Consider the following 19332-nt stretch of genomic DNA (forward strand, 5'->3'; position numbering starts at 1 on the left):
AATGGGAATGGGATTTTTCTCTAAAATATTAGTTAAATTTAAAATACCCTTGTCTTTCCCCTTACTGTTTTTTGGGACTTTCTGGACAATGGTTTTCTGTTTGCAATATGCCAAGCCTGTACAGAATGCATTAATTGTTCCAGCAGCATTTTCGTAGAGATAAACATAATAGCTGTCATTTATGGATGTTTTAAAGTGCAGATACACAGAGCAAGTGCTGGTTTGTGATGTGCCTATTTTTGTGTTAATGCACCCACTTTTAGAGGGAAGTGCATGAGTTTGCAGGCTGAGATGGCAGCATTTGCTGCAGTGACACTTCTCATAAGAGGAGATTTGCGCAGACCCTCCAACGTGACCACTTCCACTGGTACAAAATGCTTAGCTCCCAAACTTTCCATTTAATTTATTGCCCCAGTTACCTGGGAATTAACCTTACTGCAAAAGGACGAGATTTTTTTCACACCTACAGATATAACTATACTTCTCATGGGAAGCCTTTTGCATCTTCCAGGTGCGGCTTATATTGTAAAGCCATTTCTAGACACATTTCGACCAATGTAATACGAACATGAAAACACATAAGACACATGTACACTCCTAATTTCCTGTCACTATTATAATTGAAGTTCAATTGAAGGGTTCCTACTAAAGCAGTGCCTAATATACTTCAGGTGTAACATGGTGCATCCCTTTAACCTTCATAAGGGCCGCACACCACCGTTGTTGGTGTTCGGCTCACATACCGCCCAAGTGTTACAAGCTATAACAAAACTAAAGCAAGAAGGAGCTAGGAAGGCTCGGAGGGCTGCTTGTTGCCCCTCGCTTTCCTAAAGTGTTAGTAGGGTGGGCTTTGAAGTGATATTTTTACTCTTTCTTCCATGTGCATTTTAAGGCAGATCCACAAACCCAGTAAAGGTCACTCAGAGCGCATTTACAGTGGCAGTTCCAAAATCTAAAATGAAGTAGTGCCAAGGGCATGTTCCTTATTATACACGAGGCAGATAACTAAGCGCACATAGAAATATTTTCTATTTTGCTTTATTAAATGACCTTTATTGTCTGTCATGAACTGAACGTAAGTGGAAAACTTTTATTTGAGAATCATGTTTGTTTTCTAAATAAAAGTGTTTTCATTATAACTATGGAAAAGTTATGATAGCCCGTTCTTTTATTATGTTAGTTGTATGCAGTGTTTCATTAAAACTTACAAGTGTCACTTTTGCTTTTATTATCATGAAGAGGTTTATCATTTCGTGAACAGCTCTTCATTGATAGTGACATTCAAAACATGAGGGCCAACATGACCAACTAGTGCATGTAACTATACTTATACTTCCAATAATAAATTAAATTGTACATTTCCATCATAAAACCACTCAAAATCTGTTTAATCCCAAACTAATAAAAAACTAAAGTAATTACATGTTTTCCAATGAGGCACAGGTATGTGAACATTACTTTTATCCTCTGTGGATTCCTGAATAAATCAGTAAGTAGTCAGACCAAGGGGCCCATAGATGTTTCTTAGGGTACAGGAAATGATTTGCTGCCGACCCTATGACAGCCACACTGACTACTCTGGCTGTAGTTAAGCTATTGTCAGTTAATGTTGCAGAGTTTATTCCAGATATTCTAACTATAGGCCTCATGCTGAGTTGGTTGCAATTTGGGAGTAATTTATGCTAAATAGTAACCTGTAAAAATACCATATTTATGCCCAAATGCTGAGTTGGAGGCATCTTAAGATTTGTCCAGCTCTGCACCCATGGCACATATGCCAGGTTTATGTCTAGCTAGTGCTGACACCTATTATTATCATAATCAGCATATTGTATTTGTAGTTGCCCTCTAGCATGTACAAAAGATGTGTCTTTGCTCTGGTCTGCACCAGCCACATTTGAGTGAATAGACCCTTACTGTACTTGACCTTCATTAGAACGCCTCGTCCCTCCCCGTTGTACATCTCCAGTAGTAATAAGCTAAAAATGTCACATGTATGCAACCCTGCATATATATGTTTAAAGTTGAAGCTTGACTTTTTTGGGTGTCACTTACAAACTATATTTGTGCAAAACATTTAGACAGACCTGAGGAGAGAGTGTTTTTATTGTGGGTATAGAAGAAGAAAATTTTGTCATACATTTGGTTATCTAGAAATGTCAATTGCATGCCAAATAAAATTTTAAGTGTACAGTCATCGCCAACAGTTTTGAGAATTATTATTATTATAATTATTATTGTTATTAATATCGCAGATTTGTAAGGCTCCACAGTGCTCTGCAGCGCTGTACAGTAGGGAAGACAAGGACATACATAAAACAGTACATACGTAAAACAAGAACAGACAAGGCAGACAAAATGAATAATCACATGAAAACAAAGGGTAGGGAGTACCCTGCTCATTAGAGAGCTTACATCCTAAAGGGAAAAGGGCGCAGCTGAAACAAGAGGAGCGAGTGTGGTTCAGAGTGGAGATTGGGTTAGTGGTGAGGGTGCATTAGTGTGAATAGTGTTATCGAGGGTAAGAGTCTGGTTCAGCATGGTAGCGAATTCCATAAGTGGGGAGCAGCACGGGAGAAGTCTTGTAGGAGGGAGTGAGAGGTAGTTATCAGAGATGACACAAGGCGCAGGTCAGAGGTAGAGTTACCAGGACAGAAGGGAGAGTATTTTGATATGAGATTTGATATGTATTCAGGGGTGTTGTTGTTGAGGGCTTTGTAGGTAAGGGTGAGTAATTTGAATTTGATTCTGGAGAACACAGGGAGCCAATGTAGGGATTTGCAAAGTGGTGCAGCAGATGTGGAGCGGTGGGAGAGGAAGATCAGTTTTGCAGCAGCATTTAGGATGGATTGAAGTGTGGCTATATGGGTGTCAGGAATGCCATATAGCAGGAGGTTGCAAAAGTCAAGACAGGAGAATGGATAAGAGTTTTGGTAGCATTCAGTGGCGGATCCAGGGAGGGGGGTGATCAGGGCATTCGCCCCCCTAGCAGCAAAAAGCTAGGTCCCAGCCGCCGATCAAAACGGGAGGGGTGGGGCTAAGCGAGCGGGGGTCGGGGCTAAATGTGGGCCAGCCAATCAGAGTGGTCCCAGCCGGCGATCACAACAGGAGGGGCGGGGCCAATCGCGGGCAGAAGGCGGGGTTTAACGCGAGCCAGCCAATCAGAGGGGAGTGATTATGCGAAATCGCCCCTCCTAAACATAAAGTCTAGATCCGCCCCTGGTAGCATTGAGTAAGAAAAGGTCATTTTCTGGCAATGTTTTTAAGGTGGAGTCGACAGGACTGGGAGAGGATCTGCATGTGAAAAAGAAAGACGAGGGTGGAGTCAAGTGTGACACCAAGGCAGCGGGCTTGGGAAACTGAGGAAATTGTGGTGTTATTGAAAGTGAGCGCTGGGACATCCATGTGGAGATAGCAGAAAGACAGTTGGTTACATGAGATAGTATAGAAGGAGAGAGATCAGGGGAGGAGATATAGATTTGGGTGTCATCAGCGTAGAGGTGGTATTGGAGGCCGAATGAGTGCATTAGTGCCCCAAGAGAAGAGGTGTACAATGAAAAAAGTAAAGGGCCAAGTACAGAATCTTGTGGGAGTGGAGGGGAGGATGTGCCAGAGGTAGAAACACTAAAGGAGCAGTTTGATAGGTTAAAAGTGAGCCAGGAAAGGACTGTGTCACGAAGGCCAATGGAGTAAAGGGTGTGTAGGAGAAGAGAGTGATGAACATTATCAAAAGCAGCAGAGAGGTCTAGGAGAATGAGTATGGAGAAAAAACATTCGATTTTGCAGTAAGTAGATCATTGGTCACTTTTGTGAGAACAGTTTCAGTGGAATTTTGGGGGCGGAAGCCTGATTGCAGAGAGTCGAGAATGGAATGAGTGGAGAGAAAGTGACAGACATTTGTACACTAATCGCTCAAGCAGTTTAGAGGTAAAGAGGAGGGAGAAATAGGTTGGTAGTTGGAGAGAGAGGCTGGATCGAGAGATTTGTTTTTTAGAATAAGTGAAATGAGCGCATGTTTAAAGGAGGATGGAAATTTGCCAGTGGAGAGAGACAGGTTGAAGAGGTGAGTTAGAGGTGGGCATGCAGTGGAGAACAGGTAGCGGAGTAGATGGGAGGGAATAGGGTTGAGTGGACAGGTTGTAGGGTGAGATGAAAAGATGAGTGCAGAGACTTCGTCTTCAGTTACTGGAGAGAATGAATTAAAGGTGGATTGGAGAGTGTAGGTAAAGGTGGGTAGAGTGAGTAGAGTGAGTGGAATTTGGCATGGGGAAATATCTTGTCGAATGATATCAATTTTGTCTTTGAAATAGGTGACAAAATAATGGGCAGTGAGGGAGGAAGGAGGAGGAGGTGCAGGTGGGCAGAGAAGTGAGTTGAATGTGGGAAAGAGGCGTCGTGGGTTAGAAGACTGTGTGGATATTAGAGATTTGAATAATGTTTGTTTGGCAATTGAGAGGGAAGTGCTGTAAGATGAAATGATGAATTTATAATGGATCTCTGCAGTGCTGGAGCACTTTTGCAGGTAGCGGGTCTGTTTGTTGTGCATGGCTGGGGTTTGGATCGTCGGAGACTATATGTAATAGCTGGAGCTGCATTTTCTAGGGCTGAAGTGAGTGTTTTGTTATAGAAAGGGGCAGCCTGATTATGACAGGACATGCAGTCATTGGAGAGACTAGTTGTTTTAGTGAAAATGAGAATTGGATTGGGTTAAGAGTACTTAGGTCTTGTTGTGTACGTGTGTATTTGGGTGCAGGGGGAAGGGCATGAGGTAAGGTGAGGCTGAAGGAAAACAGGTTGTGGTCAGAGAGTAGGAAGGCCAAACTGGAGAAACTAGAGATGGAGCAGTAGCGTAAAAAGACAAGGTCAAGGGAGTCCTATCACAGTGGGAGGGAGATGAAGTCCACTGGGAGAGACCAAAGGAGGAAGTAAGTGAAAGAAGTTTAGTGGCAGAAAAGCCAGAGGGATTATCAATGGGAATGTTGAAATCACCTAGTATGAGTGTAAGCAGGTCAAAGTATTAGAAATAAGTGAGTCAGGTTGTAAAGTTGTCAAGGAATTGGGAAACCGGACCTGTGGGGTGATAAATTACAGCAACACAAAGATTTATTCATCTTCTGACCCAAATACTTTCTCGGATTAGTTTACTTTCTAGTATATTGAGAGACTTGCCTACATTCCTTTCCTCACATAACCAATGCTACCCTCTTTAGTCAGGCGTTCATCCCCAAAATTCCACAGAGACTGCACTGACTCAGATGCTTGATGATTTCATTACTGCTTTAATTCTTAAAACTGTCAACCACTCACTTATCATACAAATGCTGCCATCCATGGATCGTCAGGATACTGTCTTATGCTGGTTCTCATTCCACTTATTAGATTGCTTCTCAGTGTTAAATTCTCTAGATCCACATCTTCTCCACTTTCTCCTACATCTGTAGTACCACAGGGTTCAGTCTTATGCCCTCTCATTTTCTCTATTTACAGGAATTTTCTTGCAAAAACTAATAGCTTATTTGTATTGAAGCATTATCTCTGTGACACCTAAAATCATCTCTTCTGTCTGGAACTCTCAACTTCTGTGTTACCTGAAGTTACTGAATATCTTTCCACTTTTTTATGTTGAATGTCTTCTCACCAGCTCAAACTTTAAACAAGCTAATCATTTTTCCACAAGTCAAGAGAAGCTACTACCTGGCATTTCTATTTCTGTTGAAAACACAGCAATAAACCCCCACATCTCAAGCTCACTGCCTAGGTGTAATCCTTAACTCAGGGCTGTTCTTTGTTCCCCATATAAAATCTCTATTCAATTCATGTTACAAATATCTTAGAAACATTTCCTGAATCACAAACAAGACACTACAAATCCTTTACTCATAATCTACCAAATTACTGGCTCCTAAACCAACATTGCTGTGTGACTGGATCAAATAGCCCAATAAGCACTTTTTCTCATTTTCCTCCAAACTGTCTGTACCAATATGTAATGTGGCACTTAACCTCATATATCAAACTCCTATTTTCCTATATATTTTAAGCTAATCATTGTGCTTGTTCCCAATGGTAAAATGTTGCTAAGTAAACTGTAGCTATATAAATAAATGTTAATAATTTTCATAGGAACTATGGATAAACATTTTCATGACAGTGAATCCTGAAGCAAGAATGAATGATGGGCAGCTTAAATGCAATGCAGATCACTGTCTGATGCTAACATTACAGCCTACTACTCTACTTCCCCTCCTATCTCATCACAGTAGAGGACAAGATGGAACTTAACCAAAAGACAGGCACATGTTACACAATTTCACACAAGACAACTACCCCCTGACCAACATTGTTGTGTAAAAGGATCATTTAGCTTATGAGTCACTTTTACCTTTGCAGTCTGGCTGGGCGAAAATGCAAAATGTAGACTTAACCTCATGTGTCAATCTCCCATTGTCCCATAGATTGTAAGCTTGCGAGCAGGGCCTTCTCACCTCTTTGTCTGTTTCACCCAGTTTGTTTATTAGTTTATTATGTTTGTCCCCAATTGTAAAGCTCTACGGAATATGTTGGCGCTTTATAAATAAATGATGATGATGTTATTGGAATTTATTTTTAAGAAATAGAATGTTTCATTGGGACAGCATGGTGGTTCAGTGGTTAGCATTGCTGTATATCTAAATGGTATTAATAAATAATGATGTGGCCCTTGAGTGAATCAGTTTTAAACAATGTGTGGGTGGATTTGGGAGATCTGGAATGATTGTACCCTGGAGTAGCTAAGGGAGGAGAGACAAGTAAAATGACTCCTACAGTGTGTCAATAAAATACATACTGATATTAGATAAAATTTTGCATAGATTGGGTTGAGAGATTAATTTTCTTTTTCAGTTTAACTGGATACTACACATTTTACATACATGAGGGTTAGGGTTTTCCAGACAAGGGGCTAGATTTACTAAGCTGCGGGTTTGAAAAAGTGGGGATGTTGCCTATAGCAACCAATCAGATTCTAGCTTTCATTTATTTAGTACTTTCTACAAAATGACAGCTAGAATCTGATTGGTTTCTATAGGCAACATCCCCACTTTTTCCAACCCGCAGCTTAGTAAATCTATCCCAAGGTGTTTTTTTTTATTCAATTGGAGAATCATACCTAAAATATACAATATTACATTTAAAAATTATTCATCTTTACCACCCAGACCCTGGAATCATCACATTGTTTAACTCCATGTTATCCACCAATATGTATATCATACTAAACAGAAGCAACATTTTCTTTCTGGTTTTGAGATCTTTCCTATTAATAAGAGATCCCATGCAGGAGTGAAAACTAATGGCCATTGCAGGGATTGTGATGGCTATAGTGCCTGGAGGTGAGGAGGAACCTCTGCACTGCTCTTCTGAGGCTGACATATGTGCAGTGAATGCCAGTTTGGATTATAAATTCTAGAACAGATATTTTACACAGGGATTCAATGCACATGTGCCAGTCTGTGCACGTGGTCAAAGGAACAGAGCTGGAAGTCGACAGAGTGAATGGACATTTATCGCTGGTGCTCAGCAAATTTGTGTTATGTCCCTGATCCCATACCTGTACAGCAAACTGTAATCATGCATTAAGGGCCGGATTCATTGAGAAAAGTAGAGCAAAACAAATAAGTAACTTTGAACCTTGGCAAAACCATGTTGCATTGGAGAGGGAGGTAAATTTAAAATGCGGGGACAGATTCATTTAAATTTCAGTGTACAAATAAAGCTGTGAAGTATTCATTAGCTTCATGAAAAAGCAGCCTGTATTTAACTTATGTGGAAAAAAATAAGCTAATTAGCACCCCTGCACTGTAACATGGGTTTGTCCCGGGGAAAACCTTTTTTTTGCCTTACTTTACTTAATGAATAAGGCCCTAAATGTTTAACATAAGAAGCTTTGTTAACAAGTTTAGTTTCATACTACATATTGATATTGTATGCAGAAAATACATATTTCCTGAATTTCCTCTTAGAGGATGAAGACTGTCTCTCTGTGATATCGTGAAGTCATTTCCTCAATGGAGAAGACTCAATTAGCATAATTCCTGTGTTTAGGAATGTGATCTAAGGCTGTCAATCCATGTAACATTTTCTTAACTGAAAACAGGAAATTGGAAATAGTATCTCTATTCCAGAGAATGATAACTATTTTCTGATGAAACAAATAGAAAAATGTCACGCAGTCATGCAGAGCTACATCTAAATTCCCTCATAAGAAGTTTCTCTATAAATTACTTTGGAGACATAAAGCAATTTATGCATGGGGGGGGGGGGGGGTTTGTATGCCTTTGGGTATCTGGGTTTAAATTGTGGAAAAAAAGTTAAAAAACAAAACAAAAAAGGCTTGCGTTCTACTTTAGTCTTAACTTTCCAAGGGAAGTATTGTTTTCTTTTCTTTTCTTTAAAAATAAATTGTAAATAACTGATTTTCAATGTCTACCTAGATACAAAGTTTAACATTTAAAATGTTACATTATCCTGGTATAAATAAATACATATACATATTTTTATTTGATTGACATTACTGGTCACATCAAAGTTAGCAAAAAAACAAATACATTTAAAATTGTGGTTACAAAAGAAAGGGGACTATTTAACAACACTTTCCCCCACACCCCAAATTTAAATATCTACTCTATTTATAGCTAGGGGAACGCAGCAGATATCGGAGTTACCTGCTGCCGTCCAACTGTTATAGTAAGCAATATCAGTCAGTCCCCATAGGTTTCTATGGGGGCTGCTATTTTTCAAATCAAAGATGTTCAGAACTCTGAAGATGACTTTAGCTATTGATGCCTATGGAGAGAGCATTGTAGAAGAGGGATCTTTGGATCCCTCTCCACATCTTACCTGCTCTCCCCTCTGAGAACCACTTTGCTATAGTGACCATTGAAGATATAGGAGATAGGTGTTTGCCGGGACAGCCATTTATCGTCACTTCTGTCCTGGCAGAAAACTTTTAATAAATGTTCACGATCCATCATTTATTATCATTGCGATAAGGAATGAAATTGACTGTGCCAAAAAAATACCGCTTATTGTTAAATAAGCCCTAAAATCTGAAAAAAATGAAATCCATATCCAGAAAAAATGACAGTTTCAGTTGTTTTGGGATTAGTCTTTAAGCACACTACCTTAAATCTCAGACTGCAGAATGGAAGACAATTTATTGTAATAAATATACTAGATGGAAAACAATAAAAAATAAAATTAAGCTGTACAGTATTTGTGTGTTACATGCAAGCTAGTAATTATCCTCCATGCAAAAAAAAAAGTAAAAAAAATAAATAAAATAATACATTTTTACCCCTTTCATTGCACCATGGTTTGTCCAGGAGCAAATTTTCACTTTTCTTGTTTCTTTGTTCCTAACTCTAAATGGGGCCCTGAATGAGTGACATTTTTTACACAATGAATTAAGGGCTTTTTCCTCCTCAAGTCTCATAGTCAACATAGCTTTTCTGCTAGTTTTCATGCTTAAAAGAAAAGCGATGGTGATATACCCTTTTTTAACAACAGGAGGATTAGCTATCATGATAGATTATACAATTTATATATTTACCAAGAAAAAAACATTTTCCTGCTGAAGGGATAGGTGAGAAGAAATATATACATTTCTGGTAATGATATAAAAATATAAATGGTGTTCTATCTGAGCATAGTAATTAAAATAAAAATAACAGCATATTTGGGGTCACCGATTTTAGAGACTACCATTTTTCCCATGAGGTCAATAAAGCTTATTTTAGTTTATCTGCCTTTTTTCTTACTTATGTTATGTTTGAATTGAAATTAAAGCAACATGTGTAATAATAAATAACAATAATCTGAAGAAAGCAAATAAACCGATCAAAGTATCATTTTATACTTATTAAAACTTAAATATGATTATCTCTGACAGAGGCACTGTGGCTAAGTGGTTAGCACTTCTGCCTCACAGCGCTGGGGTCATGAGTTCAATTCCCAACCATGGCCTTATCTGTGTGGAGTTTGTATGTTCTCCCCGTGTTTGCGTGGGTTTCCTCCTGGTGCTCCAGTTTCCTCCCACACTCCAAAAACATACTAGTAGGTTAGTTGGTTGATATGAAAAATTGACCCTAGTCTCTCTCTCTGTCTGTGTGTATATGTTAGGGAATTTAAACTGTAAGCTCCAATGGGGCAGGGACTGATGTGAATGAGTTCTCTGTACAGCGCTGTGAAATCAGTGGTGCTATATAAATAAATCATGATGGTGATGAGGGTCTCCTTCCTAGGTTTCACAATTGCATACTTATCATATCATACCTAATATTATATGTTAAACATCAATGTTGTGGTTATTTATAAACTGATATCATTTAACAAAAGCCCTCAAGACAATGTAAAGAAATCATGAACAAGTATTTTATACATCTCCTCATTTATTTAAGTAGACATAGCAGTTGAAATTTGGTAACTGTATGAGTCATACAGGAAGCCTTCAATTAACGTACTGCAATGTAACACAAGTATATAGAAATGCAGAAATATGTAATTTAGTAGTCCTATAATGATTTTTGCTTTCACGTCAATTTATATGCACTTGACTTGTAATGGAAATGCATTTTTAACATCAATGTGTACATAGCTTAATGCTGCCACTTAGTATTGCTCATTGTGAGAACTTTGGTGTTAGTTTTCTGTTAAATTGTTAAATTACAATATGCCTACTAGTGCATTTATTATAGAGTAAAACCAGGGCTGTTGAATTAGTGAAATGTGTCCCTTTGAGATTTTCCTTTTGTCTTGCATCCCTGTTTGCATAGTTTCTTTAGTGCAGAATGATATATTTTAGGGCTACATGGGGCAAAATGGTTTTCATTGTTGCCTCATTAACCTACGACATTGTATGCACCACTAGGGCTGTGACTGACGTGAATGATTGAAAAACATTCTCAGTAAAAAGTGTTGCGTAAGAAGTTGGTACAATGCAAATATAAGTTATTAACAATAATAATTTTTATCATGGACAGAATCTGTTCTCCAACTATTACACACTTTAACATTCATGTTGTCCTCCGTGTGAAAGCCTTGAATAGCTCTGGTTTAGTTGTGATTAGTGCCTCTGCTCTCATGCTTATACATTCAATAATGCTTCTCCTATAATTTATGTGGTTTTATTTTATCATTATTATTATTATTATTTATATTTTTATGCATTATATATATATGTATTATGTACTAATGTGCTGTAATCAACAGAGACTTCTGAGATGTTACCTTTTATTTTCTAAACTGTGCTTGCACAATAACAAACTATAGTAGTAGTAGCTTTGGGTTACAGAACTTTTAAAGAGTCTCTTTCACTTCTGTGACAGGGTCTATTTTGTTAAGTGAACCCCTCAAAACACCAGGAGAAAACTATTGGTGTAACTTGTATACATGGGGACACCCAGCATTATGCTACAGAAAATACAGAGACCCCCTGTGGTTCAATTGTTGTTACTGTGAGAGTAATCCCTTTATGAATAGCATGCCTCAGAACAGTTCAAAGACTTTAGTAAAAGCTAGAGAAAATGTAAAGATAATTAATGGGAAGTCAGTAGAACCTAACAGTAGCCTTTCATACCCTCACATGGCAAAGCACCGGGATTTGTTGTACCAGATAACAAAAAATGAGGAAGACATTTTTGAGCATCTGATAGTTTCTAAGCCATATAAGAGAACAGCCTTAGACCTTGCTCATGGTCACATAAGCGCAGGACATTCAGGGGGAAGGGAAATCCATTGAGATCATTTTACAGCGTTTTTTCTGGCTAGGGGTCCAAAAAGATGTGTCTGAGTATTGTACTTCCCGCCAGTCAGTGCCTGTATCATGTCCCCAGACCACATTTTAACATAGAGACATACAGAAAACCAGAAACCAGAGGAGAGGCTGTTTCCAAGGAAATTTTAAAACAATTGGAGTTAGACATATTTGAGGAATCGCACAGTGAGTGGTCGAGCCCCAATATCCTAATCTCAAAACTAGATGGAAGCTTATGATTTTGTAATGATTTTAAGAACCTGAACACAGTTTTCAAGTTTGATGCCTACCCTATGCCCCATGTAGATAAGCTTATTAAACTTAAACTTGACTCAACATAGGGGCACTGGCACATTCCATTATCCTACAAGGCAAAAGAAAAAACAGCCTTCTCCTCTCCAAAAGGACTGTTTCTGTTTGGAAACCAGAAGAGTAATGAATTATGTTGTAGTTACAAACAATACAGAGTTTATGGAAGAGACAAGAAACAAATACAATCTCTGAAGAAATGGTAATATGACAATAAGGCACAAGGATACATAGGAATCATGCAGTCATATGAAGTAGAACACTGTAGTATATCTGGTGCAAGGTTACCTGGTCTCATGCAATGCAAGGTAGTAACTAATGTTTCTTTTAACAAGGCTGGTGCAAATATTTACAGAGTCCAATATTAACTGTGAAGCCAAATTACAGCAAATTACAGCAAATTACAATTACCACAGTCCATGTCTGGGGATCCTGGGGAAGTTAATGCAGCACTGAAGACAGGAGACAGCAGAAGCAATGCCAAGAAGAAACAATCTCAATAAAGCAACCAGGTTTCAGGTGTCTAATATGGGTTACATGGGGCCCAAGATAAATTTCAACAGATCATGAATAGAATATTAATACCTCATAGAAAATTGCTGCTACCTATTCCAATGAAGTAGTCATCCACAGTCCAGACTGGCAATCATACTTTTACCCAGAGTACAAGCACTCTTAATATCAATCTGCAAGGCCGGGTTTGCATATGATTGTTACCCTTACAAAACTTTAATTTTTAGTTGAGCATAGGCTAGAAAACCAACTGGCAAATTCTGATGCTCTTTCCTGTGTCTGATGTTTAATGGCTGCAAGTGTACAGCAACCTAGATTGAAACATTAGGGAGGGATAAGTGACAGAAATGTTGGAAAAGTCATGGATGGACTGCATGTAAGTCCCAGGTTTCTAACTTAACTTATGTTTTAAACTCTAGGAAAAATAGTATTAGAAAGAGAGCTTTCCAAAAGCTGGATCAAAAGGTTTACTAGAGTGAATGAAGAGAGATGGAGGGTCTCCATTCATTATGTCCATCACGGGTCTTCTGACCTGCCAATCAGACAGAAGACTAATTAATAGTTGCACCTGCAAGGTGTAGTTTAATAGGTTGTCATTTTACTCAGTCAATCTCTTTCATTACCTTATGAAAGAGGCTGGAATCCTCCAAAAAGAGATAAAACTGCTATTTGTTCGTAAGTGAATTAAACTGGACATCTGTTGTTTGTTTCTGAGCTGGACATTAGGACCTTCAACACTTCTCTTATGTTGTAGCTAGAGCCAGACAGGTTAGGATTTATTTTGTTGTTTGATTTTGTTTTCCATCTTAAATAATAACTAGACTAGTTATACCTGAACATTGTATTGCCTTTACTTTTTAAGGCAGCAGTGTGAAAAATGCCCTGTCTACCCCAAAAGACAATTTCTGTACCCTGAACTTGTAACTATATATATATATATATATATATATATATATATATATATATATATATACTTAATCATTAATTAAAATTTAGCTAAATATGGGCATATTAATTTATTAAAAATAATATTTAAGGCTTTATATACAAGTTTATGTGTTTCATTATTTTCTTGTCAGGCAAACATGCTGGAGTTAATTCGGGCCACTGCCAACAATCATGTAACATTCAATAGTCAGATACTGAAGTCAATATATCTGTTTAAAACTTTTATTTCTTGAGAGATTTGAAATACTGAATTTCAATAGTGCTGATAACACTTAAGTCCCTGTAAATGTCAGCATACCATTAAAACTAAATTACAATCAATGAGGTTTGAATGTGAAAACTAATTTAGTCACTTCATTTCTGCAGAAGTAAAAACTAAATGTATTCTTACAAGTAACTTAAATGCTTATATTACTTATGCAATAAAATAGACTAGGTTTCTTTAATGGCCACATCTGCTGAAATCTGGCAACCATGTGTGTGGCCAAATTGCACATTGGTTCTCATTACTCAAATCAAGCACAAGACCAACCCAGTCTAAGGCAACCTACTGGCTATTAAGCATAACCTACCTGCCATTAGGTCAACTCATTTACAGATTGGTCTACAAGGCTCTTGGTCATGTTTTCAGAGTTTTAATTAAACAACAATATAAGTTACTTACCCCAGATCCACAATGTAGGTTTTCATGCTGGAAAATGTGATTCAGTAAATGTGCTACTATAACAGAGGTATACAATGATATCAGGGCCAGACTAACAGTGAAACAGTACGCCCAAAAACAGTAAGACAGCATCCACCTAAAATGTGAAATAGCTTCAAACAGTCTGCACATCCCAAGCATTAAAGCTTATTTATATAATTCCCAATGCACTTATTTTTGATATTGTGTATATATTGGTAAAGGAAATCCTTAATTTCTGAGACCAGGGGGAGAAATTTTTTCTGTTATAACCTTTCTAGAGGAAATGCCTTATTTCTGATGTATATATTTGATACAATAAGCCTTTGTTTAGAAAGCCTTTTGTATGTCTTGGTGTAAGGAAATGTCTTATTTGAGGTTTACTTGGGGAATTCTATTCTTTGGAGGAAATGTGTATTCTGCAACTGTTGGAAGAAAGGACTCATTCTAATCTCATGCTAAATAGACCTTTTGATGTGTGAGGGCCATAGGAAGATGTAATTAGACTTGCTGTCAGATGTTCACTGTGTCCAAATTAAGATGCAGGATATCACAGCAAGGTTTTAAGATATCACAGATAAGTGTAAATGTTGTTAGCTTTGCAATGCATGTAAATCTATGTTTTGATAAACAGCCTGATTCTAAAAATAGCCTGTAAGGCTGTGTCAAAAATAGTATAAAAAGGGAGCCCTTGTAAACTGAAATGTATCATTCTGATGTTCCATCTGACCTGACCACTGATACCTTTAATCAGTGGAACTGTCCTTGTCAGGACATTTGAGCGAAAAATAAACATCACTCTTTGCTTCAAGACCCTGCTTGACAACTTCTTCAATATTGCTGTAATCCTGTGACCTGCTGATTAGACTCTAAATCTAATCCGTTCTCCGGCTGTTTCTGAGGTTTGAACCCAGCTCTCCTGAACCACCGCTCTGCCGCTATCCAACAGCTTTGGTCAGTGTGATAGGCCAGGGGAGATCCATCCACAGCATCCTGATCCATAATAATCGGTCAGGGGTACCAGCCCAAGCGTACCAACACAGGAGTACACTAGCAGCAACAGTTACCCAGAAGGAAAGTGGTTCTGGGCACCATAAAGGAGCCCAGTGGTGGCAGCAAGCGCCTCCTACTGCAGCAGGAGGGGCGTATTCAGAATAACGAAAGGGCTGCGGTGGCAAAGCAAGCCCAGCCAGTTCCCAGCAACAGCTGACATGATGGCATAAGCGGTCCATCCTGTCGCAGGGAGAAATCAATGATATAACCGTTACATGAATGTTTATTTAATGGTTCCTACTATATTCAAATAAAACCCCACAAACTGTTATCACCGTCTGAGCCTGCTTGTCTCTGTCACAGTGTACTTTTGAATAGCGGCACAGCTGGAAAATCATGCTTAATAAAAGTTTTCATAACAAAAGTGTATAAATTGTGTTTTAACTAAAAGAGTCTCCTAAAAAAACCATAAATCATAACATAACACTATTACCACTATTAACATACTGTACATTATTAAACAAAATCAACAATTGTGCTTACAGGGGAGCTTATTTCCCCCAAAGCAAAATTTGGGGTCAATGCTGGTCTATCCTCCAGAGGCTGCTTTTAGTTTCTCCAGTGCATGTGCAGTGGTTGGGAAATGCGCAGTAAAGCCCTTTTGGGCTTCCAATTTCCAGAGCTGGAAACCCAAACAGAGCTATACTGTGCATCGCCTGGTCCTCCTCACCTCCGGGCCTATAGCCACGGTGTCCCCTGCAATGCAGTATTTCCACAACTGGCTCTAATGAACATTTTGTCACTGCAGATAGCTTGTATGATCTTGTAGTATCCATTATACTTGCTCCTAATTCAGGAGAAACACTTAAAATCTGGTTCGCCTAAAGTGGACACTTATGGCCCTTACATTTGGTGGAAGCCATTGCACATCAGTGAGAAACAGTCAAGATGTAATCAGATAAAAGGGATGGGAAATGACTTGTGATGTCCAAATCAATCCCCTAAACTCCAAATTAAAGAGGAACTGCCAAGTTATACTATTCAATATACTGCATAAAATTAAGTACACTTAGGGGTCTTTTTATCATTGGTGGTTAGTGGGCAACAGTTACAAAATGTACGGCTACTGGTAATTAACAAGCCAAGGATCATTGGCAAACCCTGATGAACACCACCTCCTAATTCAACTAGAAACTCCTTTACTGAAATCCTAATGCTGTCAACTGCAGGAGGAAGTGACCGTTGTGTGGCTACTGCGCATGTGCGGCTAAGGTCATGCATGCTCGTAGTTAGTTATTGGTCCTGGTGATGGATTCAGAGAGGCTTCTCCATCAGCAATGAATGGTTGTGGACTCCATTGAGAATTTAAGCTAACACCATCATGAAAACCAGACAGTGTGGCTAATTCATTAAGGAAAGTAAAGCAAGAAAATGAGTAACTTTGAACCTTGGCAAAACCATGTTGCAATGCAAGGGGTGCAAATGCATTTATTATTTTGCACATAAGAAAAATACAGGCTGTTTTTTCCTGTAGGACACACATACTTGATAGCTTGTGCTGTACCCCAATTATAAATCAGTGCTCATATTTTAAATTTACCACCCCTCCAATACAACATGGTTTTGCCAAGGTCCAAAGTTACTCATTTTTTTGCTTTACTTTCCTTAATGAATCAGGCCCAATGTGTTTAGGGAGTAGCGCTCCTAAGGTGAATAAAGGGAGGGGATGCAGCCCTATTTCCCTTTGAAGGGATGCCTGATTCTTTCAGCAAATTAATGTAAAAAAGTAATTCTTAGTTTTGGGATTAAGGCGCAGATATCAAAGGATGTGGAGGGTATCGGTAAGCAGGGAATTGAATGGAAATCTTAGATCGCAAAGTAACAGTATTTTGCTAACACTATCTAAATCTAATAGCTTAGTCCTATGAATAACTAATTTGTACCTTTAGTTAATGAGAAAGAAGAGCTGTGATGGTCAGTATTTGGCTCATCGTAGTTTAATAAATAAATCCCTTAATCTTTTAACTATGTTACAGTAGCAAACATGTATTGTGTTTAATGTATGCATTTTATATCCTCCTCCCTTTAGTCTGTTTTTATGCTGGTAGTATCATAATTTCCTGCAATGATGATGAGCCAATGTATTTTTTTTAAGATATATATTTCATTAAACACCTATTTTATAAATGTATTGTTGAGGTTTCTTTTAACAATGTGCAACCTAGTGATTAAGTACCATCATATTAAAGCAAACATATTTTTGCAACTTTACAAATACTGTACTCACTCAAATGAAATGAAAATAAGCATCTACATCTTTGTTGAACTGAAACCATTTTTTGCTATCCTTGTACTTATTAATGCAATGATGAGTTACAGTAATATAACATGCGATATGCACTTCACAGTTTTATGCAGTGTTTTGCATTTTGAGAAATTGTATGATATTTTAGGAATTCCATAAAGTTTTATTGCAGTGTGAGCGGTTTTTATTATCAAAAGTTTTCTGATGGTGACAATAAGAAATCACACGACCAGTGCAGTATCTCCCATCATATCCAACAGATGGTGATCTTTAATATTCAATAATAACAGTAATTCAACATGCAAAAATACTTCTTGTGTTAGGAATGGAAAACTATTTTATTGTGCATATGATATAATTCCACTAAATTATGGTCCATCTTAACATTCATGTTTATTGGGACAAGTTTTTTTCCCCACCATGCAATAAAAATAATAATAAATGTTATTTTTTTTATTTCAGATTATTGGAACAATTCCACTCATGCCAAATCCAGTATCATCCAACCAAGCAGGTGGCGGAGCTCAGGGACTTCAAATGCAGCCCATTACGCCGCAACTACTAACCAATGCCCAGGGTCAGATCATTGCCACTGTAATAGGGAATCAGATTTTACCAGTGATCAATACCCAGGGTATAACACTATCACCACTCAAACCTGGACAACAGGTAATGTGCCCTTTCCCTGTAACATATATATTCTATGCAACCTAAAAATATTTTTTATACATAGATACCATTACTAAAAGCCAAAAAACTAGATTGTACATTTGGATAAAAGATATTTATTGACTGCATGACTTGCATATCTTAAAAAGCACTTGTTGACCACACAAAATAGGTCTCATTTACAAAGTGTACTCAATGCATAACGCAAAAGACCTTGGGTTTTCTGGCCACCTAGTGCACTCCAAGTGCATGCCCCCACAAAAGACATTGGGATTGTACTGTTATATTTGGCAATTCTTTGTGTGAAGCTTTGCATTTCACTGCTCGGAGTGTAACATAGAGGAGCAAATGGATTTCTCTAAAAGAAAAAACTTCCAGAGCGCTCCAATATAATTATGGCTGCCCTACTACACTAGAAAAGCTCCAACTAGTACAACAATGCAAAAAAATAAAAAGTGAATGTTCTAGGCACCATAATCTGTCATGTAATAAAATTCATACAATAATATTGTCCAGTGTCCAATACCTTACAGGTATTGTCTAATATGTAGACAATGGAATATTCTTCTTTCCTTCCAAATCAAAATGTGAACATATGTTATCAATGTTATTAATTGTTGCATTCTTCTTCTGTCCTCTATATACAAGCTCTGTATACAAGTTTTCTTATTATAGGCTCAAAACAGAGGAAAAATAGAAAAAAGCTCTGATCTAGGTGAATTAGCCTTATAAACTCTACAAGTTGTATTAAAATCATTAAAAACATACATAAGAGGATGACATTTTACTAACTAACGATTATAAGTGAGAAATACTAACACACTATAATAAAACACAGTCATTCATTTAATGTTTATACTGCAGAATTTATCCTAATGGGTCCAAAAGATAACACTTGGGTTCCCATGACAACTTTAGGCAGGATTGTATTATGCCCGTAGTAAGTATACTTTTGCTATGGGGATATTTAGATTTAGAAGAGCATGATGACGGCACCGGAAGGCGACATGGGGTCTTTTGAGAAGCACAGGATCACGCTCTATCAATTAAGTTATCTAAATAATTTATAACAAAGGATTGACAATATAGTTTAGTCAGGAGAATAGATTCTTTATCTGTGCC

The 19332-nt window shown here is 37.9% G+C and overlaps 1 protein-coding gene across 1 annotated transcript in view; it reads left to right on the forward strand.

Annotated features, from left to right (window-relative positions):
• POU6F2 (POU class 6 homeobox 2) overlaps positions 1-19332 on the forward strand; it is a 227367-nt gene that overhangs the window by 174953 nt on the left and 33082 nt on the right. The window contains exon 6 of the mRNA XM_075214358.1: positions 18004-18210. Coding sequence (XP_075070459.1) covers positions 18004-18210 — 207 coding nt within the window. The remainder of the gene's footprint in view (positions 1-18003; positions 18211-19332) is intronic.

Source organism: Mixophyes fleayi, chromosome 5, assembly GCF_038048845.1.
Source record: "Mixophyes fleayi isolate aMixFle1 chromosome 5, aMixFle1.hap1, whole genome shotgun sequence".
Taxonomy (NCBI): Eukaryota; Metazoa; Chordata; class Amphibia; order Anura; family Limnodynastidae; genus Mixophyes; species Mixophyes fleayi.